This window comes from Pseudophryne corroboree, chromosome 2, assembly GCF_028390025.1.
Source record: "Pseudophryne corroboree isolate aPseCor3 chromosome 2, aPseCor3.hap2, whole genome shotgun sequence".
NCBI lineage: Eukaryota > Metazoa > Chordata > Amphibia > Anura > Myobatrachidae > Pseudophryne > Pseudophryne corroboree.
In genome coordinates, this window is record NC_086445.1 from 623346942 (window position 1) to 623373468 (window position 26527).

At 46.4% G+C, this 26527-nt stretch overlaps 1 protein-coding gene across 1 annotated transcript in view; it reads right to left on the reverse strand.

Moving 5' to 3' along the window:
- ACACA (acetyl-CoA carboxylase alpha) overlaps positions 1-26527 on the reverse strand; it is an 848870-nt gene that overhangs the window by 361181 nt on the left and 461162 nt on the right. Inside the window, exon 37 of the mRNA XM_063951842.1 lies at positions 3629-3898. Within this exon, the coding sequence (XP_063807912.1) occupies positions 3629-3898 (270 nt within the window). The remainder of the gene's footprint in view (positions 1-3628; positions 3899-26527) is intronic.

Here is a 26527-nt window from a genome sequence, read left to right on the forward strand (position 1 = left end):
GGAAGGGCTATGGTCCTGAAGAACGCTCTTGGACCAATGCGTCAGATGTCCATGCTCCTGCCTTGGTCCGGAATTTCCACTCTAAGTTTCCTCAAAAGCCGAAGAAGTGTCCTGGGGCCACTCCTAAAGGGGGGGGTGCTGTCACGATCCGGGTATCTGGACACCATTACTTGCCTTTTAGATGCCTTCTGAAGCTGGCTCAGCGTTCCAGGGCCGGATCTCATCTGTGTTCCTGATGTCCACACTCTGCATATCCCTCCTGTCACTCTGAGACGCTGTCACAGCGGCGCCATGTCTGAACCTTGTGTGGCGTCTCCCATCCTCCGCGGCCTCCGCCGCCGCTCCTGTGTTCCAGTATGCAGGTTGTCAGAGTGGTGCCCCATGCCTGCCGCGGCCTCCGCTGTCATCCATGTGTCTCAGTGTGCAGTTCCCAGTGTGACGTCTCCTGTCCTCCGCGGCTGGCGCCGCCATTGCTGCTATATTTCCACATGGTTTTCCAAACCAACTTTCCCTCCAGTACTAACATGGGTGCAGCCATGTTTGCTCCAGTCACATGCTCAGTCTCCACCAATCTGCTGCACGGTGAATCTGCATGATTGGCTAGCCAATGCCTGCCCTGCAGCAGGTATAAGTATCCTGTGCCTGAACCAGGAAATGGTCAGTGCTTTGAATGTCAAACCTTGTTCCAGTCTCTCTCTCCTGTGGTTGTTTCTCCAGGTTCCAGCTCCTGTCTCCAGCAGCCACTACGAGACCCGCACCTGCCTTCCATCCTGCGGTGCAGCCTGACTCTGCAGCCCTCCGTGGCTATTCCAGCTTCCAGCTATTAACCCATCTGCTTCCAGCGGTCAGCTTCCAGCAGTATCCAGTTTTCTTCAAAGTGCCGGTGTTACTCCAGCGGATCCCTACTTCTCAGCAGTATCCACTACCACCGGTAACCTCTTGTCAACTCTTCTGTTTCCACGCTCCCTAGCATCTTACAGTATTTACTCCGTGTCTTCATCACCTGACTGGTTCCATCCAGCATCCACTACGTTTCTTCACCGCCTGGCTGATTCCATTCAGCATCCACTCCGTGTCCTCATCACCTGTCTGGTTCCATCCAGCATCCACTCCGTGTCTTCACTACCTGGCTGATTCCATTCAGCATCCACTCCGTGTCTCTACCACCTGGCTGGTTTTATCCAGTATCTACAACAGTCTGTTCAAGTTACCAACTTCATCTACACTTCTACTGGCGTGTTCCTCGGCTATCTCCACTACTACAGCCAGGCCTGGTAAGGTTATTCCATCAAAGGACTTTAACATCTATTCCTCAACCTACCAGTGCTCTGTGATACCTTTCATGGTTATAAGTGATCCAGGAACTGTATTATTTGCCGCTTGCTTTTATCAACTGTGAATACTGTTGTTTATACATGGAGTCTGTTAATAAAACCTTTTATTGACTTTTAACCTGGTTGTCATGGTCACACCTTCGGGTAGTCCTTCTACACTTACATGTCCAGGGGTCTGATTAAACCTTCCAAGTTTAATTTCATTTCACCCCCTACAACTGAGGCTTCCTCCTGTCAGCCTAAACCCTCAGTTGTGACACAGAGTAGACTACACCATAAGATGGGTGACATGGGAATCCACCGGCGGTGAAGTTTCCCACTTGTTACATAACTCTGCAGTGAGAGGATAGCGAGCCAAGGCCCATTTAGACAGATGGATACATGGATTGTGAGGCGGAAGCAGCCTGCTTAGATGACACGGAGACCTGGGAGTGACCTGGAGTAGGTTTTTGTCTGACCAAGGATTGATTCAATTGCTGCAACTGGTTAGACAAATTTTCTGCCCAAGGTGGATTACCCATAGGGACAGTTTGTGGCTGTAGTGGCATAGGTGGTCCCATAGGTGGTGCAAGGCGTTCCTCCAGAGTACCTAGTAGGTTTGTGAACGTGGTCCAGGGTTGCTCCTGATTGGTTACAGGAGCTGCGGACTGATTGGGAGATGTATGACACACAATACACAGACCATCATACAAAATTTTCCCCTCTAGTAAATACTTGGCGCATGCTCTGCATGATGCAGGAGCGTCCGCAGACTTACTGCCCTTCTTTTTAGGCATTGTACACAAATGCAACAACAGAGTGGTTTAATATGATAAAGGCAGACAGAGTGCAATACCTGCAAATATACCCATTAGTATGTGACTGAATACACAGTACACAACACCTGCAAATAAATCCGGTATTATGTGACTGAGTACACAGTAGAATACACGTAATGTGTAAATACTGTGACACACTATACATATGACCCAGACGCACCTAGTCCCTTAGGGTACAGAATATAGTGATACATATATCTGGAAAATACTAAAAGTGAAACCACACAGCAGATACAGGCACATACAGTCACAGGCAATGCAGATACTTATTATGACACTAAAACTGCACTGGACTAGTATATATATATATATATATATATAAATAAAACACAGCGCTGTCTTAGACTGGCGGTATATTTTAGAATACTCATACAATATATCCTGTAATAGGTACACTTTTTCTTAACCACCGCTATCTGTATAAAGACATGTAGAATACTCAAGTGTTTGTAAAGTCACAGCGCTGTATACAGGGGGCTTTACATGGGAGACCTTGCCCTGCAGTCCCAGGGACCAGCCGCAGCTATGCTTAGAAGATAGCACCCAGTGTCTCAGTCAGGGCGTGAGGAAGAGCGTGAGGCAGCTCCAGGGTGGGAAAATCTGCAGTAGATGGTGCCCTGGGCCGGGGGATGGGCTACAGGTCAAGCGCCGGCTCCCCTATGCTGGTCCTCACCGCCTGGTACTACGGAGTCTTATTAAAATGGGCGTACTCCTATGACCTTGCGGTCTAGTGGGTCCCTGCTCGGTGACAGTGTCCACGACAGCGTCGGGGTCTGTCTCCCTAGACTGCGACAAGAATGCGATTTAATAGCGGGTCCCGCCTGGGGGACCATCTTACCTCCTCCCCGTAGCAGCTACGCGAACCAGGAGAGCTGCAAGTACTTGGGAACAGGCAGTGGGAGTATGCAACGCCGCTTGGGAGGTGATGGAGCCGCAGCACAGAATGTCACACTGACATATCGGCGCTGCGGCACTTGAAATCTTTTCCCTGTGCAGCCCCCCTGTTGAGTGATCTGCTGCAGACATCAACTCGAATCTGAGCTCCAGTGCCCCCGATGTTTCCCTGTGGAATACAATGTACCCTGCTGCAGAAATTATAGTTTAACGTTGAAAGAATAAGAAGACTGGCACTATAAATCAGTGTAAGCAGTCAGCAGGTGCATAAAATATATAAGATGAAAGGTAAAAGGGAACAGAAGAACATTTCAAAGATGTAAAGGTGTAAAACAATCAAAGATGTATAGTGGAGAGGAAAGATGGCAGCACAAGGTATGATTAATAAAGAAACATTATTGTACGTAAAGGGTCTGGAAGCGAAAAGAATGTTGAAATAAGAGAAGAATAGGGGGCAGTTGTGTTCCTGACTGATGAATAACAGAATAAATGAGGGGATAAAGTAAAGCTGCTTTTTTGTACCCAGCTTGGGCATTAAACACTCAAACACCACCAACCAATTACCATCTCTCTTTAACGTACTTTGTAGGGATCATCAGCATCCACCCAAGCAACGTGGAACATGTGACGTATCTCTTCAGCCAGTCCTATCCTAGCACCGCTGTTTGCTGCAACATATATACGTGGGATCCCTTGTGACCTAGAGAGCTCTGAGGCTCTTAAGTACAGCAAATCCTCTTGAGGTCCAAAAGAGCCAATTCTATATGTGATGTCATTCCCTATTACAATGATGTCTCTGCCATCTGGGTACTCGGGAGATTTCAGGGTCATTTTCCAAGCCACCATGCCAATCTGTTGAAAAAATAAAACAAAAAAACAACATATGAATATGGATATTATTCTCAAATCCATATACTTTCTGTGAATTCAAAAGTATTACATAACCATTCGCTACAACCTTATGCCACACAGGCAGCCACTGATTATTTAAGAATGTTATGGAATTTTATTGCTTTGGTTAAGTGGAATAAGCAAACTTAATGTAGGACTCTCTATATCTGCCCTGGTAGGAAAGACTCTCCTTTCCATCCCCCAAACAGACAGATAGTTTCTAGAACAGATTTTGTTTTTCTTGCATTGCTTATTATTCTTTCTTTGACCACAGTGTCCACCTAACCAATATTACATTCTACTAGAATGCGATTATTGATCAATGACATCTTGCATTGCTAGATCACTGTCTTCCCTCACAATACCAGTGGTTCTAAAACTCGGTCCTCAAGGCACCATAGCACTCCAGGTTTTACAAATATTCATAATTGTGCGCAGATGGGAAAATCAAACTGATGAACTATTTAATACACCTGTGCTTAAGCATGGATATCCTGAACACATGGGGGGATATTCAGTTGTTTGAAAAGTCAGTTGGGTGTCGTTTTTTTCCTATCGAATAGACAGGAAAAAACAGACACGCAACAGACTTTTCAAACATTTGAATTCCCCCCATGGACTGTTAGGGTGCCTTAAGAACAGTGTGGGGCAGATGTATTAACTGTACTGCTTGATTTAACCTAAGTCCAAGATCTTTGTTGGGAGATAGGCGTGACAATCGGGATATAAGTTGACATTAGTGAAGTAAAACAAATTAGAGCAGTATACCACTGCAAACTAAAAAAATAATAACAAAATAAAATAATAACAAGTGCAAGGTGATAAACGCACCAGTAATTTACATACTGGAGCTGATTGGCTGGTGCATTTATCAATGGTTTATCATTTCCTTATGCCGTCTCCAGGTTAATACATCTGCCCCTTTAGAGTTTGGTAAGCACTGCACGCGCTATGCATACCTTTACAGAGTCAAAAATTGTCTTTAAAAAAATATTTTTTAGTTTGCACAGGTATGCTGCTCTGATTTGTTTTACTTCACTAATGTCAACTTATATCTCGATTGTCACGCCTATCTCCCAACAAAGATCTTAGACTTGGGTTAAATCAAGCAGTACAGTTAATGAACACAGTATTATACATGGAAGTCCTTGAAGACAGTTGATGTGCTTCATTCAAGTGTTCCTGAAACCACCAGTTAATTGCTTTTCTATTGTGCATGACTTACCCATTATGGAAAACTGCCTTACCGTGAAAATCAGCAAAAATGACTCTGCTTGTGCCATGTACAACATCATCAACCATGCACACAGTAAAACAAAGTGATGTAATTTTGTCCAAGCACTCCCATTTTAGTAACTTCAAATGTAGGAGGCATATGTTTGCCATCCTGAACATACAGAATTGTTCAATGCAATCTATAAGTTACCGTAGTAACAGAAAGTAGAGCTAGAATCTATAAATCTGGCACAATCTTTATTTGCACAAAGATGTACTACAGTATGCAGCACATATTAAATGGCCCTAACAATGCTTATTAATATTTTTATATGATGCCACCTAAAATGATTTTCAAATTATGATTTTAAGAGTGAACCATGCACAATATTATGACTTGTGTAATTGCACAGTAGGATACCAGATGAGTTTTAATATAACAAGTTAATGTAATGCTATGTTTAGTTAAAATATGAAAAGGGGGGGGAAAAATAAGCAAGTATAATCAAGATAAATACAAACACTTAAAATAACTCCCAAGCTTAGTCAAAAATTGTTAATGATTATACATTTACCACAGATATGTGGTTTCTTATATATCTCTATCCAAAAGACAAACATATCACAATATAACACTTTTTATTAAACTAAACAAACGTGCTGTCTTTCCTTCCTTTTAACAATCAATAACAATCAAATCACTTTTATGGATAAGTGCATTTATAGCTGCATAAAATGAGATTTAAAAATAAAAATGAATCAGTAGAAAATAGGATAAAGGACCCTGGGTACCAAGACAATATATTACCTAGGCCCACCTCCACCGGTCAAAATGTGAAAGCACAAGCAGACTGTTTAGAGAATATCTGTTTTTTATAATTCTAGATTCTCACATGACTGCAGTGTAATGAAGCCAGTACAGGTGAAACTCAGAAAATATTAGAATATCGTGCAAAAGTATTTATTTCAGTAATTCAACTTAAAAGGTTAAACTAATATATTATATAGACTCAATACATGCAAAGTGAGATATTTCAAGCCTTTATTTGTTATAATTTTGATGATTGTGGCTTACAGTTTAAGAAAACCCCAAATCCAAAATCTCAGAAAATTAAAATATTACATAAAATCAATAAAAAAAGGATTTTAAGGTGTTTCACCTGTATACTATGCTCCCAATTTTGGAATCCTTTATAATGTTTAACTGCTTGTGCAACAAAGAGAAGAAAAGAAACAAGCAGTCCTTAGCTACTGTAATATAGTATGTAGGGGTAACAAACGGGCCCAGGAGTCCAGCACCATTGTATTGAAATCACACTTCCTACAGTACTCTCCTGAAATGTCCAGGAAACTTCCAAATTTCAAGAAGTTCTCAATGACTATCAAGACCAGGCCCAGCACTACCCGCTCAGCAAAGGGATGCAAAGCAGGGAGGCGCCAGGTTGTAGAGGCGCTCTCCCTGCTCAGCATCCCTGCTGATGTCCCTACGCCTGTCACATTGTATGAGGCAGCAGTGCAGGCAGCATGAAGCCTCCACTTAACCCCCCCCCCCCACCCGTGACAGCGTGAGTGGTCGGCATTGAAAAGGGGGTGGGGTTACACAGGACTGAGGGGGCGGGTCTACACAGGACTACCAGACTGCTACACAGGAGGATGGGCTGCTCCAGAGCCAGCAAGCCAGTTGCCAGACTGTGATAGGTGCAGGGCTGTAACTAGGTGTGGGCGGATGGTGCTTGGCACACAGCACACTTGCTCTGTGGGCGCATCATCCGCATCCATACTGATTGGCCGCCAAAGCTGCAGTGCTACCCACTGTAGTGTACAGTATATTAGTAGTGTTGCACCTGGCTCCTTCCCTGCTGTAGCCAACGCTGCTAATATAAATTACAGGCACTGCAGGCAGCGCTGGGCTGTCTGTGAGTTCTTCTCTCTTCCCCCGTGTGCTCTGCTATACCCCCCTCCTCTTGGTCTTCTGCACTGTTCAGCGACTTTCGGGTACTGGAGAGGAGACGGCTACTGCTGCTCAGCCTATGAAGTAAGTCTGTATCTCTCTCTCTCTCCCCCTCCCTTACTTCCCCCCTCTCCTCCTGCAGATATCTAACCAAATGCCAAATGACCGTCCAGTGCAGTCAGATTGCAAAGGTCTCAATGTTGGTTATAATGTGGGTATGTGCTTTAAAAAAAAAAATATGTAAAATAAATAACACAATGGGGGGGATTCAAATGTTTGAAAAGTCTAATACACAGGAAAAAACAGACACCCAACTGACTTTTCAAACATTTTAATCTCCCCCTATGAGTGTAGGATTTTGTGTAAAAAAAAAAAAAACCCTGCACATTCAGTTTTTCATTAAACCAATATCCCCTAAATATTCTGCTGCCCATTACTATATATATTAGACACGATAGCCCCAAGGGGGATGAATGAAAACATTAATTTCAAATGCTTCCTGGAATGTTAAGGATGAGGGTCATGGAGTATGTAGAAAAATAGATTATTGCTGCTAGTGAGATTATTAGTACCATTCAATAATGTTGGAATTGTTGGTTTTAATTATTCTTATATATAGTGGGGAATATGGGATTTGGTACTTGAAGTGTTTTTATTTAAATGTTGGTGTTTATTGTAGCTTGTAATTGTATGGATGTGTGACCACCAGCGAGGTTAAATAAACAGAGAAAGTAGGGATTAGATTAGGGGTGGGCAAAATACGGCCGATCCTGCCCGGCCCACTGCCTCCCACCAGCAAGCAATGACAAGCGGCCCGACCAGCTGAGCTGCTTGTCATTGCTCTGCACTGCAGTACCTCCAAGCTGCCAGCGGCGCCTCTCTCCCCTGCTGCTGCGTTGTAGCAGCCTCCTCCTCCCGCCTCCCCCAGACTCCCCAGTGACAACGGCTGTGTTCAGCCGAAAAGGGGGCGGGGCTACGTGCCGATGAAGGGGCGGGGCTACACGGGACCTCAGGGGGTGGAGCTACACGGGACAAGAGCCAGACTGCTGCAGATCCATCCTTCCTGCCACTGCCAGCCAGATCAGTAAGTTAATGGGAAAAGTGAGTGAGAGAAAGTGTGTGTGTGTGTGTGTGTGTGTGTGTGAGAGTGTGTGTGTGTATTTGTGTGTGCGGACAGTGGCGTCAGACTGTTTTTAGGTTGGGGGGAGAGATTTTTAGCTCTCGCTGTACCAAACCCTCACCGTGTCACCCCCATGGTGTTCTGTCACCGTCACCCCCCGTGTTCTGTCACCGTGTCACACCCCCCGTGTGCTGTCACCGTGTCACACCCCCATGTTCTGTCACTGTCACCCCCCCGTGTTCTGTCACTGTCACCCCCCGTGTTCTGTCACTGTGTCACCCCCCCGTGTTCTGTCACTGTTACCCCCCCGTGTGCTGTCACCGTGTCACCACCCCCGTGTTCTGTCACTGTAACCCCCCGTGTGCTGTCACCGTGTCACCCCCACCGTGTCCTGTCACTGTGTCACCGCCCCCGTGTTCTGTCACCCCCCCGTGTGCTGTCACCGTGTCACCCCCACCGTGTTCTGTCACTGTGTCACACCCCCGTGTTCTGTCACTGTAACCCCCCGTGTTCTGTCACTGTCACCCCACCCGTGTGCTGTCACCGTGTCACCCCCACCGTATTCTGTCACTGTCACCCCCCCCCCCCCGGTGTTCTGTCACTGCATCACACCACCCCCCCGTGTTCTGTCACTGCATCACCCCCCCCCGTGTTCTGTCACTGTGTCACACCCCCCGTGTTCTGTCACTGTCACCCCCCCGTGTCACCCCCACCGTGTTCTGTCACTGTGTCACCCCCCCATGTTCTGTCACTGTGTCACACCCCCCGTGTTCTGTCACTGTGTCACCCCCATGGTGTTCTGTCACTGTCACCCCCCGTGTTCTGTCACTGTGTGACACCCCCCGTGTTCTGTCACTGTCACCCCCCCCGTGTGCTGTCACCGTGTCACCCCCCGTGTGCTGTCACCGTGTCACCCCCACCGTGTTCTGTCACCGTGTCACCCCCCAATGTTCTGTCACTGTGTCACACCCCCCGTGTTCTGTCACCGTGTCACCCCCATGCTGTTCTGTCACCATCAACCCCACCGTGTTCTTCTATCACCCAGAGGCGTCACCGGGTGTAATGACACCCAGAGCGCACTCTGTACTATTACACCCCCCCCGCTCAAGCCGTGTGGTGCCCAAAAAGGGTGTGTGGCCTAATTTAAAAGGGGTGGGGCCTGGCGGGTATTTTCTCTTTCGCTTCGGGGGCATGTCCAGCTTCCTCGAAGATGCTGGCTGCCCCCGGAGACTGGACTGTGTGTGCCGGCTCTTATCTGTGACCCCTCATGTTCTGTCACTGTGTCACACCTTTCCCCAGGGGCCATAAGACACTGGATAATTTGCTTGCTGCGCAATAATTATCCTAAATAAATGTTAATGTGTAAAAGGGGGCTCTACCTTCCGTACTGTGTAAAATGGAGCTCTACCTGCTGTAATGTGTAAAAGGGGGCTCTACCTGCTGTAATGTGTAAAAGGGGGCTCTACCTGCCGTACTGTGTAAAAGGGAGCTCTACCTGCTGTAATGTGTAAAAGGGGGCTCTACCTTCCGTACTGTGTAAAAGGGGGCTCTACCTGCTGTAATGTGTGTAAGTGGCGCAATTTGAATAATGGAGACTATTGTGCAGCCTAATACGAATCTGTATTATTTTTTGTTCACACTCCTTCCACATGAAGCCACGTCCCTATATTTTTGGCAAGTGGGGGGAGCTGCTATTTTGTGTGTGGCCCTCGGATACTGACAGGAAATGTCAAGTGGCCCCTCAGCTGAAATAATTGCCCACCCCTGGATTAGATCATACTGCACTATATGCTGGAGGTAACATAAAGGGAGAATGAAGTGAAATGCATGTGACCCGCATTGACGCAATACGTGGTGGACGCGGCCAAGTAATAGGAGTGGCTTAAGCGTACCATGTGACCGGACTTACGGGACTTAATGCCTGTCCTCCCGCTGTGAGCATAGACATGCGCAGGACGGTGGAATGCACGCCGGGGAGTTCGGCTGATCAGGTAGTTACTGGATGTAACAAGAGCGCTCGTGTGAGCACACATTCATACAAGTTTGTAATAGTATGTATGTTCTTTATATGTTTTAGATGTGGGTCTTACACGGCACAAAAAGCGGCCGAAGTCGACAGACATAGAAAATGACATGATGTACCCTAAGAGTTCGTAACATGTAAAACCATAAGTAAATGGAGTCATAAGAGTGATATTATCATGTGGAGATACTGAGAGCATTTGTTTGAAGCTCATATATTCCTGATGGAACATTAGAGGAAAATTGATGTAACAGACAGACCTGAATTGGTGCATTGACTCCTATATGGATATGTTTATGAAGATGATGAATTGATACAACTGTACCTGCAGATTGAATTGAATAAAATAACTGTGTGTTTTGGAATTGAAAAAGTAGTGAGTGCACTTGCTTTGGGAGATATATATATATATACACACACACACACTGTGTATATATATATATATATATATATATACACATACATACACAGTAATATATATATATATATACTGTGTACTCGGATCGGCACTCTCCAAATAAATTCAATGGTGCTCCGGTGCCATCTGGAAAATGCATGCAGGCGTTTACACAGAGAACATTCAGCGGCACTGCAAAATCCACAAATAAAGTGCAAGTGCTTTTAATCCATTGTAGCAAAAACAAGGGGTGATCCAACGTTTCGGGGCGCGAACGCCCCTTTGTCAAGGTGAACAAACACAGAGTAAGTGAACAAACAAAATCGTGTTACCTTTATGGTGTGGGAGACCCGGAAGGCGGGAGTTACAGCGGTGCCCGGGGGAGTGTAGAGCTTCCGTCCCAGTATGTGTAAAGTGCGACGGCCTCAGTCACGTGGTTCTTGCGCGTCACAGGATTCCGACTGTGCCTAGGCAACCAGGCGTCATGTTGCCATGGTTACCCGGCCCTCTGTGGCTTCCCGTTCGCGGAAGTCCAGTGACGGGGCTGTCAGTGTAAAGTGCTAAAACAAAATCAGTGAGACGTATGGTACACGTAAACAGACATTAATAACTGAATCAAAGGATCATCTAAGGAAAGTGTCCTTAGGAAACATACTAATGTGCCAAACAGGTAGTAATCTAAGGGTCCATGTAAATTCCATAGAGTCCATTGGCTGCAATCCGTTAATAGCTAAACTGGCAAGGATTAAGTGGTACAGTGTCCTAGTGTGCTGCTTGTAGCACAACTGTATGATATACTTAGAAGATGCTCCACTGTATTCTCTCATTCAGTCCGTCAGGTCGTACGGTGTTTAATTTAAACATCCAGCTGGCTTCCCGTTGGAGCAGGGTGCCTGCCCTGTCGCCTCCTCGCAAACTGCTGGGAATATGATCGATAATTTGAAAGCGGAGGTCGTGCAGAGAGTGTTGTTTTTCAGCATAGTGTCTGGCGACGGGCTGTTCAGATTTCTTATGTAACAGTGCAGCCTTGACTGCAGATCTATGTAGGGCCAAGCGTTCCCTGGCATTCCGACACTTTCCTTAGATGATCCTTTGATTCAGTTATTAATGTCTGTTTACGTGTTCCATACGTCTCACTGATTTTGTTTTAGCACTTTACACTGACAGCCCCGTCACTGGACTTCCGCGAACGGGAAGCCACAGAGCGCCGGGTAACCATGGCAACATGACGCCTGGTTGCCTAGGCACAGTCGGAATCCTGTGACGCGCAAGAACCACGTGACTGAGGCCGTCGCACTTTACACATACCGGGACGGAAGCTCTACACTCCCCCGGGCACCGCTGTAACTCCCGCCTTCCGGGTCTCCCACACCATAAAGGTAACACGATTTTGTTTGTTCACTTACTCTGTGTTTGTTCACCTTGACAAAGGGGCGTTCACGCCCCGAAACGTTGGATCACCCCTTGTTTTTGCTACAATGGATTAAAAGCACTTGCACTTTATTTGTGGATTTTGCAGTCTCTGAGTGCCACTGAATGTTCTCTGTGTAAACGCATATATATATATATATATATATATATATATATATATAATATATTACTACTGTGCAGTGTAATGTGGATAACTAACGGACGCTACTGTACGGTGTAATGCGAGTAACGGACGCTTCTGTGTGGTATAATGTGACTAATGGATGCAACTGTGCGTTTAATGTGAATAACTAATGAACGCTACTGTGCGGTGTAATGTGACTAATGGACGCTACTGTGCGGTGTAATATGACTAACAGACGCTACTGTGCGGTGTAATGTGAATTGGTACTTTTCTGTGGCCACGCCCCTTCCCAATGAGGCCATGCCGCTATATTTTGTCACGTGCCTATGACGCACACTGGCCCTATTTTAAATATGGGGGGGCGCTGATGCGGTTTCTTGCACACAGTGCTAAAATGTCTATTTATGGCACTGGATAGGTGATTGGAGGGAGACTGAATGAGAAAGAGTGTATGTATGTATGTATGTATGTATGTATGTATATGTGTTTGTAGTTATGTATGCATGTGTGTGTGTATATGGGGGCGGGGGGGGGGGGGGATAATGTGAATGAGCACCACTTCTGTGGGTGTAATGTATAAGCAGCGTTACTACTGGAGTTGTTATGTATATGTAACGCTACTACTGAAGACTATATGTATAAATGGCACTTCTACTAGGGGTTTTATGTATAAGCAATGCTACTACTGGGGGTGTTATGTATAAGCAACGCTACTAGTGGGGGCGTTATATATAAGAAACGCAACTACTGGGGGTATTATGTATAAGCAACACTACTACTGGGGGCGTTATGTATAAGCAATGCTACTACTGGGGGCGTTATGTATAAGCAATGCTACTACTGGGGACGTTATGTATAAGCAACGCTACTACTGGGGGCGTTATGTATAAGCAAAGCTACTACTTTGGACGTTATGTACAATCAACGCTACTACTGGGGGCGTTATGTATAATCAACGCTACTACTGGGGGCGTTATATATAAGCAACGCTACTACTGGAGGCATTATGTATAAGCAACGCTACTACTGGGGGCATTACGTAGAAGTGGTGCTACTAATGGGGGTATTATGTACTGTATAAGCAATGATACTACTAAGGGTATCATGTATAAGCAGCGCTACTACTGGGAACGTTATGTATATGCAGTGCTACTACTGTGGGTGTTATGAATATGCAGCGCTACTACTGGGAACGTTATGTATATGCAGCGCTACTACTGGGGGCATTATGGACCTAATGCAACATGGATCGCTATTGAGGTAGAAATTGTGATTTTCTCAATCCTCCTTCTGCTAAGAAATGCATGTAAAGAGCCGCCCAGAAAGGTATAAGACAACGAACAACAATAAAATGAATATGGTTTTCTAAGAATATGTAGCAATGTAGACAAGATATAATGCAAAAATATATCAAGGTGCATTGATACAGCACAACGGAATCTGTGTCTCACATCATGCTACGCTTGCTCATAAGCTGATAGCCCAAAGACCAATTTCTGTATTGTTTCATGACAATGAAATCTGCATTGCTTGAAGAAGTGAAGAGTTTTGTATGTACTCGTAAACCAATTTGCTGTCACCCCTCATTTGCACCTAATGTACTGCTACTTTGACTCATTTAGGCATTACACAGCTCAGTAAATTAAGAATACCTCGGGTTGCCTTACTTTTAAGTACATTGGTTAATGTATGCAGACTTATGTGGAACTGTAATATGATGCACCTCAAATGGCTCATTTAAACATCCTGTCCATGAAATAAAACTTGCCTGTAATATTGCTTTTAATCCAGAGCAAAATTTCCTGAGGAATACCTCAGACCTACTATTATCTGGGGAAAGAAATAACAGTCTTCCACAAGATGCCATCTTGCCATGCAACCCTGGCACACACACTACAGCAGTTTTTCCTCTGCATTTCTGAAGTAAAGTATGTGTGAAAGATACTTGAGATGCCCAAAACAAAGGGGGTAATTCAGATCTGATCACTGCTGTGCATTTTCGCACAGTGCGCGATCAGATCTGAAATGTGCATGCGTCTGAGCCGCAATGCGCCTGTGCGTCGCACAACAGCATCATGCATTGGCGCCTAGCGAAGTGATGGAGTGAAAAATCAGAATGCACGGGCAATCGCAAGGTGATTGACAGGAAGTGGCCGTTTGTGGGTGGCTACTGACCATTTTCCAGGAGTGTCCGGAAAAACGCAGGAGGTACCAGGCGTTTTCAGGGAGGGTGTCTGACGTCAGATCTCTCCCCGTTCAGCAGGAATCCATAGCAGCAGCTGAGTAAGTCCTGGGCTACGCAGAGACTGCACAAGCTGATTTTTGTGCACCTCTGCTACAGAAGCAAACGCACACTTGCACAGCGTTAACTGTCTGATCGCAGGGCAGCAAAAAACACAGCCCAGTGATCAGCTCTGAATTACCCCCAAAGTACTATCCAACATTATCCAGCAGTGTCTGACATATTCCCATAAATTCCTAGCACTGCCACCAACTACCCCAGCATTACCCACACATCAAGAAGTACCAAGAAAATAGCTTCTAGCGAGGCCCAACAGTGCCCATTATTACCCAGCCCTGGCTATGAAAATAAGAATTTACTTACCGATAATTCTATTTCTCGGAGTCCGTAGTGGATGCTGGGGTTCCTGAAAGGACCATGGGGATTATACCAAAGCTCCCAAACGGGCGGGAGAGTGCGGATGACTCTGCAGCACCGAATGAGAGAACTCCAGGTCCTCTTTTGCCAGGGTATCAAATTTGTAAAATTTTACAAACGTGTTCTCCCCCGACCACGTAGCTGCTCGGCAGAGTTGTAATGCCGAGACCCCTCGGGCAGCCGCCCAAGATGAGCCCACCTTCCTTGTGGAATGGGCATTTACATATTTTTTGCTGTGGCAAGCCTGCCACAGAATGTGCAAGCTGAATTGTACTACAAATCCAACGAGCAATAGTCTGCTTAGAAGCAGGAGCACCCAGCTTGTTGGGTGCATACAGGATAAACAGAAAGTCAGATTTCCTGACTCCAGCCGACCTGAAAACTATATTTTCAGGGCCCTGACAACATCCAGCAACTTGGAGTCCTCCAAGTCCCTAGTAGCCGCAGGCACCACAATAAGCTGGTTCAGGTGAAACGCTGACACCACCTTAGGGAGAAACTGGGGACGAGTCCACAGCTTTGCTCTGTCCGAATGGACAATCAGATATGGCTTTGTGAGATAAAGCCGCCAATTCTGACACTCGCCTGGCCGAGGCCAGGACCAACAGCATGGTCACTTTCCATGTGAGATATATCAAATCCACAGATTTGAGTTGTTTAAAACAATGTGATTTTAGGAATCCCAAACTACGTTGAGATCGCCCAGTGCCACTGGAGACATCAAAAAGGGGTTGTATATGCAGTACTCCCTTAACAACTTCTGGACTTCAGGAACTGAAGCCAATTTCTTTCTGGAAGAAAATCGACCGGTCGAAATTTGAACCTTAATGGACCCCAATTTGAGACCCATATACACTCCTGCTTGCAGGAAATGTAGGAATTAACCTAGTTGAAATTCTTCCGTGGAGCCTTCCTGGCCTCACACCATGGAACATATTTTCACCTAAGCGGTGATAATGTTGTGCGGTCACCTCCTTCCTGGCTCTGACCAGGGTAGGGATGACCTCTTCCGGAATGCCTTTTTCCCTTAGGATCCGGCGTTCACCCGCCCTGGCGTCAACGCAGCTGCGGTAAGTCATGGAACAGACATGATTCTTGCTGAATCAAGATCCTTTCTAGTATCTCTTGAAGTTCCGGGTACCAAGTTCTTCTTGGCCCAAACCGGAACCACGAGTATAGTTCTTACTCCTCTCCTTCCTATCATTCTCCATACACTGGGTATGAAAGGCAGAGGAGGGAACACATACACCGACTGGTACACCCACGGTGTTACCAGAGCGTCCCAGCTATTGCCTGAGGGTCTCTAGACCTGGCGCTTCATGTGGGACGCCATCATAACCACCTTTGGTCTTTCCCAACGGTTTACAAACATGTGGAAACTTCCAGATGAAGTTCCCACTTTTCCGGGTGGAATTCATTTATGCTGAGGAAATCTTCCTAGTTGTCCACTCCCGGAATGAACACTGCTGACAGTGTTATCACATGATCTTTCGCCCAGCGAAGAATCCTTGCTGTCATTGCCCTCCTGCTTCTTGTGCCGCCCCGTCTGTTTACGTGGGCGACTGCCATGATGATGTCCTACTGGATCAGCACCGGTTGACTTTGAAGCAGATGTCTTCCTAGGCTCAGAGCATCGTAAATTGCCCTTAGCTCCAGTATATTCATGTGGAGAGAAATCTCCAGACTTGACCACACTTCCTTGGAAATTTCTTCCTTGTGTGACTGTTCCCCAGCCTCTCAGGCTGGCATCCGTGGTCACCAGAACACAGTCCTGAATGCTGAATGTGCTGCCCTCTAGAAGATGAGCACTCTGCTGAAAAGTTTTTGCGTGAGATCTGCCGAATGGAATCGCTTCGTAAGAAGCCACCATTTTTCCCAGGACTCCTGTGCATTGATGCACTGATACTTGGCCTGGATTTAGGAGGTTTCTGACTAGGTCGGATAACTCCCTGGCTTTCCCCTCCAGGAGAAATACCTCTTTCTGGACTATGCCCAGAATCATTCCTAGGAACAGCAGACGTATCATCGGAAAACAGCTGCGATTTTTGGAATATTTAGAATCCACTCGTGCTGTCGTAGAACTACTTTAGATAGTTCTTTTCCGACCTCCAACTGTTCTCTGGAAACTTGTCCCTTTCAGGATATCGTCCAAGTAAGGGATAATTTAGATGCCTTTCTTCTTTTAAGAATCATCTTTTCAGCCATTACCTTGGTAAAGGCCCGGGGTGCCGTGGATAATTCAACGGCAGCGTCTGAAACTGATATTGACAGTTCTGTATCACGAACCAGAGGTACCCTTGTTGAGAAGGGCAAATTTGGACATGGAGGTAATCCTTGATGTCCAGGGACACCATATAGTCCCCTTTTTTCCGGTTCTCGATCACTGCTCTGAGTGACTCCATCTTGATTTGAACCTTTTTATGTAAGTGTTCAAAGATTTCAGATTTAGACTATGTCTCACCAAGCCGTCTGGCTTCAGTACCACAATATAGTGTGGAGGACTAATACCCTTTTCCTTGTTGTAGGAGGGGTACTTTGATTATCACCTGCTGGAAATACAGCTTGTGAATTTTTTTTTTTTTTTTTCCCCCCCCAATACTGCCTCCTTGTCGGAGGGAGCCGTTGGTAAAGCAGGCTTCAGGAACCTGCGAGGAAAAAATGTCTCGACTCTCCAATCTGTACCCCTGGGATAATACTTGTATGATCTAGGGGTCAACTTGCGAGTGATCCCACTGCGCGCTGAGACTCTTGAGACTACCCCCCCACTGGTGGAGGGCTTCTTTTCCTGGGAAGGGGCTGCCTGCTGCAGTCTACTTCCCTTTCCTCTATGTCTGGGCAGATATGACTGGCTTTTTGCCCGCTTGCCCACATGGGAACGGAAGGATTGAGGCTGAAAAGACAGTGTCTTTTTCTGCTGAGATGTAACTTGGGGTAAAAAGGTTGGATTTCCCAGCTGTGGCCGTGGCCCCCAGGTCCGACGGACCGACCCCAAATAACTCCTTCCCTTTATACGGCAATACTTCCATGTGCCGTATGGGATCTGTATCACCTGACCACTGTCGTGTCCATGACATCTTCTGGGAGATATGGACAACGCACTTATCTTGATGCCAGAGTGCAAATATCCCTCTGTGCATCTCGCATACATATATATAGAATGCATCCTATTAAATGCTCTATATCAATAAAATATTTTTAGTCAGGGAATTCGACCAAGCCAACCCAGCACTGCATCTCCAGGCTGATGGCGATCGCTGGTCGCAGTATAACCACCGTCTGTGTGTATATACTTTTTAGGATATTTTTCCAGCTGCCTATCAGCTGGCTCCTTGAGGGCGGCCGTATTTGGAGACGGTAACGCCACTTGATAAGCGTATGAGCGCCTTATCCACCCTAATGGGTGTTTCCCAACGCGCCCTAACTTCTGGCGGGAAAAGGTATAACGCCAATATTTGCTATCGGGGTAAACCCACGCATCATCACACACTTCATTTTATTTTATCTGATTCAGGAAAAACTACAGGTAGTTTTTTCACTTCCACATAATACCCTTTTTTGTGGTACTTGTAGTATCAGAAATATGTAACAGCTCCTTCATTGCCCTTAACGTGTGGCCCTAATGAGGAATACGTTTGTTTATTCACCGTCGACACTGGATTCAGTGTCCGTGTCTGTGTCTGTGTCGACCGACTGAGGTAAATGGGCGTTTTTTATAAAAAAAACCCTGACGGTGTTTCTGAGACGCCTGGACCGTTACTAATTGTTTGTCGGCCGTCTCATGTCGTCAACCGACCTTGCAGCGTGTTGACATTCTCACGTAATTCCCTAAATAAGCCATCCATTCCGGTGTCGACTCCCTAGAGAGTGACATCACCATTACAGGCAATTTCTCCGCCTCCTCCAGCATCGTCCTCATACATGTCGACACACACGTACCGACACACAGCACACACACCTGGAATGCTCTGACAGAGGACAGGACCCCACTAGCCCTTTGGAGAGACAGAGGGAGAGTTTGCCAGCACACACCAAAAAACGCTATAATTACATAGGGACAACCTTATATAAGTGTTTCTCCCTAATAGCATCTTTATATATATATTTATATCGCCAATTTGTGCCCCCCCTCTCTGTTTAAACCCTGTTTCTGTAGTGCAGTGCAGGGGAGAGCCTGGGAGCCTTCTCTCCAGCCTTTCTGTGAGAGAAAAAATGGCGCTGTGTGCTGAGGAGATAGGCCCCGCCCCTTTTACGGCGGGCTCGTCTCCCGCTCTTTAGTGAAGTTTGGCAGGGGTTAAATATCTCCATATAGCCTCTGGGGGCTATATGTGAGGTATTTTTAGCCAGTATATAGGTTTACATTTGCCTCCCAGGGCGCCCCCCCCCAGCGCCCTGCACCCTCAGTGACAGCGTGTGAAGTGTGCTGAGAGGAAAATGGCGCACAGCTGCAGTGCTGTGCGCTACCTTTAGAAGACTGTCAGAGTCTTCAGCCGCCGATTCTGGACCTCTTCTAACTTCAGCATCTGCAAGGGGGCCGGCGGCGCGGCTCCGGTGACCATCCAGGCTGTACCTGTGATCGTCCCTCTGGAGCTAATGTCCAGTAGCCAAGAAGCCAATCCATCCTGCACGCAGGTGAGTTCACTTCTTCTCCCCTCAGTCCCTCGTTGCAGTGATCCTGTTGCCAGCAGGTCTAAGCTAAACTTTCTCTAAGCAGCTCTTTAGGAGAGCCACCTAGATTGCACCCTTCTCGGCCGGGCACAAAAATCTAACTGGAGTCTGGAGGAGGGTCATAGGGGGAGGAGCCAGTGCACACCACCTGATCTGGAAAAGCTTTACTTTTTGTGCCCTGTCTCCTGCGGAGCCGCTATTCCCCATGGTCCTTTCAGGAACCCCAGCATCCACTAGGACGATAGAGAAATTATCTTTAGGAATACCTACAATAAATTAAAGGGCAGAACCAATACATTATTCCCAGATGTGGCAAATAGTGTTTAGAATATTACCCCCAGTAGTTCACACTATTGCCCACAATACTTATCCTCACTAGTGCCAAGGATTACAGCATTACCATATAATTACCCAGAAGTTATGACTAGCAAAACTAAGCCCATCATAAAATGTGTCCGGTCAGAGTAATCTTTAATGGGTATAACAGGCCAGATTTTGAGTTGGACGGATCTTTGTTCATGAGTTTTTACATGCAGTGCATAAGGAAATGTAAGCTTTTTTGCATATATTTGTCCTGTTCTGAGTCAGATGTTACTTGCCTGGATTTGTCTTTCTGCAAAATAGGGCTTTACAGTGTGGGAACTGGGCAGTGACAATACGACTGCACGGAACCACCATGGCTTAGATAACCATGACACTCCCAGGACGGTTCCATGCAATATAAATCTGTGTGTGATTCTGAGCTGTGTGTGCGGGGAAGGAAAGCCTGTCTCTGATGGATCTATTGCGCCTATCATAGAGCACATACAAGTTCAGATACTAATAATGACGATTGTGGTGGTTTGCGTAAAATCAGTGGGTGGCACAGCTTTCAGCATGCAGTTGCACAAATCACCACAGTAGTCCTATGGATTCATGCATTACCATAGGGCAGTATACCAGGTTTCTGCGGCTTTACGCTACCACAGGCACTTTGAATGCGGCTCAGAATCAGCCTCAATGCAGTTATGGCTTTAGATGTTATGGGCAAGAATGGAATCCACTTTTTCGCCTTTTCACAGTACTCTTGTGGGAGCTGTTGAAGAGTTCTACTGCAATCATATACGCGGGAAATAGGACAGTGCCTGAGTTTGCATTGCAACTAAAAGAAGCCTCTCTTTGATCAGAATAAGCTGTGCCTTAACTGGACAGTTTGGTGCCCTGTGCCAGAAAGAGAATTGGTAACCCCCTCATATGAAACAGGGATAGCGACAAAAATAAAGGTGCGTGGTTTTGTGAGATGGGGGGTGTCCACAGAATAATACCAGTTCACATTACACTGCACAGAAGTGCCCGTTGTTCACATTAACCCACACAGTAGTCCTCTTATACATGTTACCCCAGGCAGCAGAGCCCCTTATAAACATTACGTCACAGTAAAGCAGCACAGAATATACAAGGTAGGAGAAAGCTCCTTCATATGAGCTGTGTCCTAGAATGACCCATTAAGGCACTGAAGAGACTGTGTCCAGGGGCAGGTAACAGGCAACAAGGAAACACCCAGACAAGCCCAGCGCTCAGTGAACAGCAGAGGTGAGAGACCACAGTCTGTGCAGCTGCTCGTCTACGACACATCCTGTGAGCAGTCATGAAGCCCAATCTGGATGAGCCCAGCCACGTCAGGGGCAGGATCACCTTGGCTAGCTCAGCGGGGAGGAGTGTGACGTCAGTACTGCTGCTTCAGTCAGTACAGAGACCTCCTGAAGTCTCCAGTGTCTTATCCAAACTGACAGAGGTCTGGGGGTCCAAGATTTTAAACAGCTGTCACGGGGCACCTCTTCTCCAACGGGATAGGGTGTCTGGGGTCAGTGGTATGACGCCTCTCCCAGTAGATGCTGCGGGATACAGGGGAGCCAGGAGGGGGCAGAGCACATGGGTGGGCAGCTGCAGCACTGTCCACTGTAATATATGTAGCAAAGGTGCGCTTGGCTGAGGATCCGGGCGCACCGCTACATACAAATGTGGCCATGCTCAGTTTTTGCACTTTGCGTCCTAGTCACAGAAAAGCTGGAGTGACTAGTGTCCCCGCAACTATGACGTGCATGGGCACATAAATACATGGAGGCTGCAGCTAGTCGCAGCCTGGCGTAGTAAGCTGCACCCACGGCATGGCACGGCATGGTGTGCCCAAGCGGCCATACAGTGGGTGCAATTAACATGGCTACATCTGTACATTAAAGCAGGTAGCGCTGTACTTGGTGGCAGAAGTTTGGTGCGATCACGGGTTCCAGGTGGGTGTGGGTGCATATGTGTTGTGTGCCGAGCACCATCGGCACCACCATAGTAATGGCCCTGATGATGAGTGTTAAAATGGATTTGTAATAAAACTCACGTAGGAAATATATCAATACTTTACATACATACTGTACTGTGCAAAAGTTTTAGGCAGGTGTGGAAAAAATGCAACAAAGTAAGAATGCAAAAATACAAGTGTTAATAGTTTATGCAAAGTGAATGAATAGAAGGGAGATCTAAATCAAATAAATATTTGGTGTGACCACCTTTTGCCTTCAAAACAGCATCAATTCTTCAAGGTACACTTGCACACGGTTTTTGAAGGTATTTTTGTAGGTAGGCTGTTCCAAACATCTTGAAGAACTAACCACAGATCTACGGAGTATGTAGACTTACTCAAATACTTCTGTCTCTTCATGTAATGCCAAACAGACTCGATGATGTTGAGATCAGGGCTCCTTGTTTTTTTTACACTGAAGATCATTCTTAATGACACTGGCTGTATGTTTGGGGTCATTGTCATGCTGCAGAATAAATTTTGAGCCAATCAGACACCTCCCTGGTATTGCATGATGGATATGGATCTATCTGTATTTCTCAGCATTGAAGACACTATTAGTCCTGATCAAATCCCCAACTCCATTTGCTGAATTGAAGCCCTAAACTTGAAAGCAACCTCCGCCATGCTTCGCTGTTGCCTACAGACACTTATTATTGTACCGCTCTCCGGTCCTTCAGTGAACAAACTGCCTTCTGTTACAGCTAAATATTTCAACTTTGGACTTATCAGTCCAGAGCACCTTCTGCCACTTTTCTGTAATCCAGTTCCTATGTTTTCGTGCACAGCTGAGTCGCTTGCCTTGTGTCCATGTGGAAGATATGGCTTTTTGGCCGCAATTCTTCTATGAAGACCGCTTCTGTTCAGACTTTTCCCAACAGTAGATGGGTGTACCTGGGTCCCACTAGTTTCTGCCAGTTCTAAGCTAACGGCACTGCTGGACATCTTCTAAATTCAAAGGAAAGCAAGTTTCCTTGGTCGACCAACGCATCTACAGTCCTCAATGTCGCTCGTTTCTTTGTGCTTCAATGGTGAGAAATACAGGCAGGTACTTAAACATTATCTAAAAGAACCCACTGTTACTTGAGCAGTAATTACCAAGTTGCACTCTATCGACTGGTGGGGTAAGATAAAGTTGTATTCCCCTAAACACATACCAGACGGATCCAACTTGAGATGGGTAGCTAAATACAGCGCTATTGAAAGCACATTACTTACAGCGCTTTTCCCCTTTTATCCGGTTGTGTTTAGAAGAGGTTCACTAGCATACTATTGAAGTGACCGTCTAAAAGCATTTTAAACTGTGGATTATCTAACACAGACTGTCCAGCATAAATGGACTAGACATTGTGACGTGTATTTCTATTTAATGTCTATAAACACGCACCATCCACAGCACCTACTTAGCCTGAGTATTTTTTACATAATTGTAGATCGAATTGTTACTAAAAATGTTTTTTTTTTTAAATGTTGTCTTCATTTTTACAATACATTTTTCTATGGATATGTAATCAACTGCATCTCTACGCACCGTAATAACAGTTAATCTATTAGATCTTTAATTTATCCATCATGTAATACTATCACAGAGATGTCTGACTGGCTCCAAATTTTTTCTGCAGCAAGACAATGACCCCAAACATCCTTGAAATAGTGCGCCCAGGCACAAAAAAGAATTGGAAGGCTCCAGTAGGGACACCCATTAAAAGTCAAGGAAGCCGAACAGCAGCCGCACCACCCGCCAAGACCGAGCGGGTTGAAAACATCAGCCAGCAACAGCTACTGCCAGACGTGGCAGAAGCCCTTGCAGCAGGAAGTGCAGACCATCAGCAAACCTTCCCGGACTGCATGCCGGAAACACAAAATACAACGGTGCGGAGGTAGGATGAGTTGGGTAAGATTGTTGTGGACTTTACCATCATTGCAGGCGACCATCATATCCCTCCACATAACCCAAAAGGAGTGTAAACATTCATTATTAACCAATTTTCCTTTAAAGGTGCCATAATTAGTTTTCACATATTATAGTGTCCACTTTCTTTTGCTGAGCAGCATACATTAACAAAAACAGCACAGCTATAAATACAATTTTCGACCCCAAACATACAGACAAAGTCACTGATTAATTTGAAATTGGACAGTTGTATATCTGTGTACAACTGAGTTTCTGAATCTGCATATGAAGTTCTACAATGCAGCAGCTGTGGCTTTTTTCCATGCGAAGTTCCATTGTACTTCATATACAGACTCACACAGATATACAAGTGTTGCATATCAAATTAATCAGCACAGTCCTAGTTGCGACTAAAGGTGCATACACACTTAGCGATATAGTAAACTATATCACTCATTTTTCCCCTCCTGAGCGATATAGTTTACTATGTGTGTAAGCAGTGTGAATGCAGCTCACGATGAGAGATAAGTGGCCACGCAGGTCATTAATGATCGTCGGTCTTGGCCGTGCATGCAGCTCAATTTGGGCTCATCGTCCAAAGCTGCATGCTCCGTCTGGTTGCGGCATGACGTCACTGTGCGATATAACTAGCGATATCGCACAGTGTGTATGTCCGACATCGGGCAGCCTGGCCCGGGAGGGGAAACACTAGGCGATGTCACTCACCGAACACATAGGGGTATATGCAATTAGCGGCGAATCGAGGCAAATTATCGCCGTTTTTTAATTCGACACAATTCGACCGTCCAATTTCGGCAAGTGGTTGCCGAAATTCACCATATTCAATGGAAAACGGATTTGACAGTCCCGCGGGCGAAACGGCCGATTTGCCGGATTTTGCCGCGATTTTAAAAAACGGGGAAAAACCTGGAAAAAAATGGCGTGGGGTCCCCCCTCCAAAGCATAACCAGCCTCGGGCTCTTCGAGCTGGTCCTGGTTCTAAAAATCCGGGGGAAAAATTGACAGGGATCCCCCGTATTTTTAAAACCAGCACCGGGCTCTGCGCCTGGTGCTGGTGCAAAAAATACGGGGGACAAAAAGAGTAGGGGTCCCCCGTATTTTATACACCAGCATCAGGCTCCACTAGCTGGACAGATAATGCCACTTTTATACAGTGCCTTGCGGCCGTCCCCCCCATCCAAGGGCTGCGGATAAGAGGCTGATAGCCTTGAGAAAATGTAAAGAATATTGTTTTTTCCTTTAGTACTACAAGTCCCAGCAAGCCTCCCCCGCAAGCTGGTACTTGGAGAACCACAAGTACCAGCATGCGGGAGAAAAACGGGCCCGCTGGTACCTGTAGTTCTACTGGAAAAAAATATCCAAATAAAAACAGGAGACACACACCTTGATAGTAAAACTTTATTACACAACTGCTGACACACACATACTTACCTATGTTGACCCGCCGACTGCCACAGTCTCCGACGATCCTGGGTACCTGTGAAAAAAATTAGACTCACCTCAATCCAGTGTCCGGGAGATAATCCACGTACTTGATAAAAAAAGAAAACGAACACCCGGCCCAGCGGACTGAAAGGGGTCCCATGTTTACACATCAGACCCCTTTCCCCGATTGTGCCGGGACCCCACGTGACTCCTGTCACTGAGGTCCCTTCGGCCAATCAGGAAGCGCTACTTCCGTGGCGCTCACCTGATTGGCAGTGCGCGTGTGACCTCAGACAGTGCATCGCACAGCTCCCTCCATCTCACCGCTAACCGCAAAGTTCCCACCATTGAATATAATGGAGAGGCTTTGCGATGCGCTGTCTGAGCTCAGACGCACACAGAGCCAATCAGCAGAGTGCAAGGACGTTGCACTCGCTGATGGGCTGAAGAGACACTTCTGTGACAGCTGTCACGGGGGTGTCTGCATTCGTGGAAAGGGGTCTCATGTGTCAACATGGGACCCCTTTCAGTCCGGTGGTCGGGTGTTCGTTTTGTTGTTTTGACAAGTACGTGGATTTATCTCTGGACCCTGGATCAGGTGAGTATAATTATCTTTTATTTTCAGGTACCCGTGGATTCTACTTGGAGAAGAGGACCGACTGCTTCGTGTCAACATAGGTATGTGTGTGTCGGCAGTGTGTAATAAAGTTGTACTTGTCACAGTGTGTGTCTCCTGTTTTTTTGGGGGTATTTTTTCCCCAGTAGTACTACAGGTACCAGCGGGCCGTTTTTCACCCGCATGCCGGTACTTGTGGTTCTCCAAGTACCAGCTTGCGGGGGAAGCTTGCTTGGACTTGTAGTACTACTGGAAAAAACAATATTCTTTCAATTTTGATAAGGCTATCAGCACCCCATCCGCAGCCCTTGGATGGGGGGGGGGGGGGGGGGGGACAGCCTCGGGCTTCACCCCTGGCCCTTGGGTGGCTGGGGGGGGGACCCCTTGATTGAAGGGGTCCCCACTCCCCCAGGGTACCCCGGCCAGGGGTGACTAGTTAGATGTTTAATGCCACGGCCGCAAGGCACTGTATAAAAGTGACCCCCGGCTGTGGCATTATCTGTCCAGCTAGTGGAGCCCGATGCTGGTGTACAAAATACGGGGGACCCCTACTCTTTTTGTCCCCCGTATTTTTTGCACCAGCACCAGGCGCAGAGCCCGGTGCTGGTTTTAAAAATACGGGGGATCCCCTGTCAATTTCCCCCCCGCATTTTTAGAACCAGGACCAGCTCGAAGAGCCCGAGGCTGGTTATGCTTTGGAGGGGGGACCCCACGCCA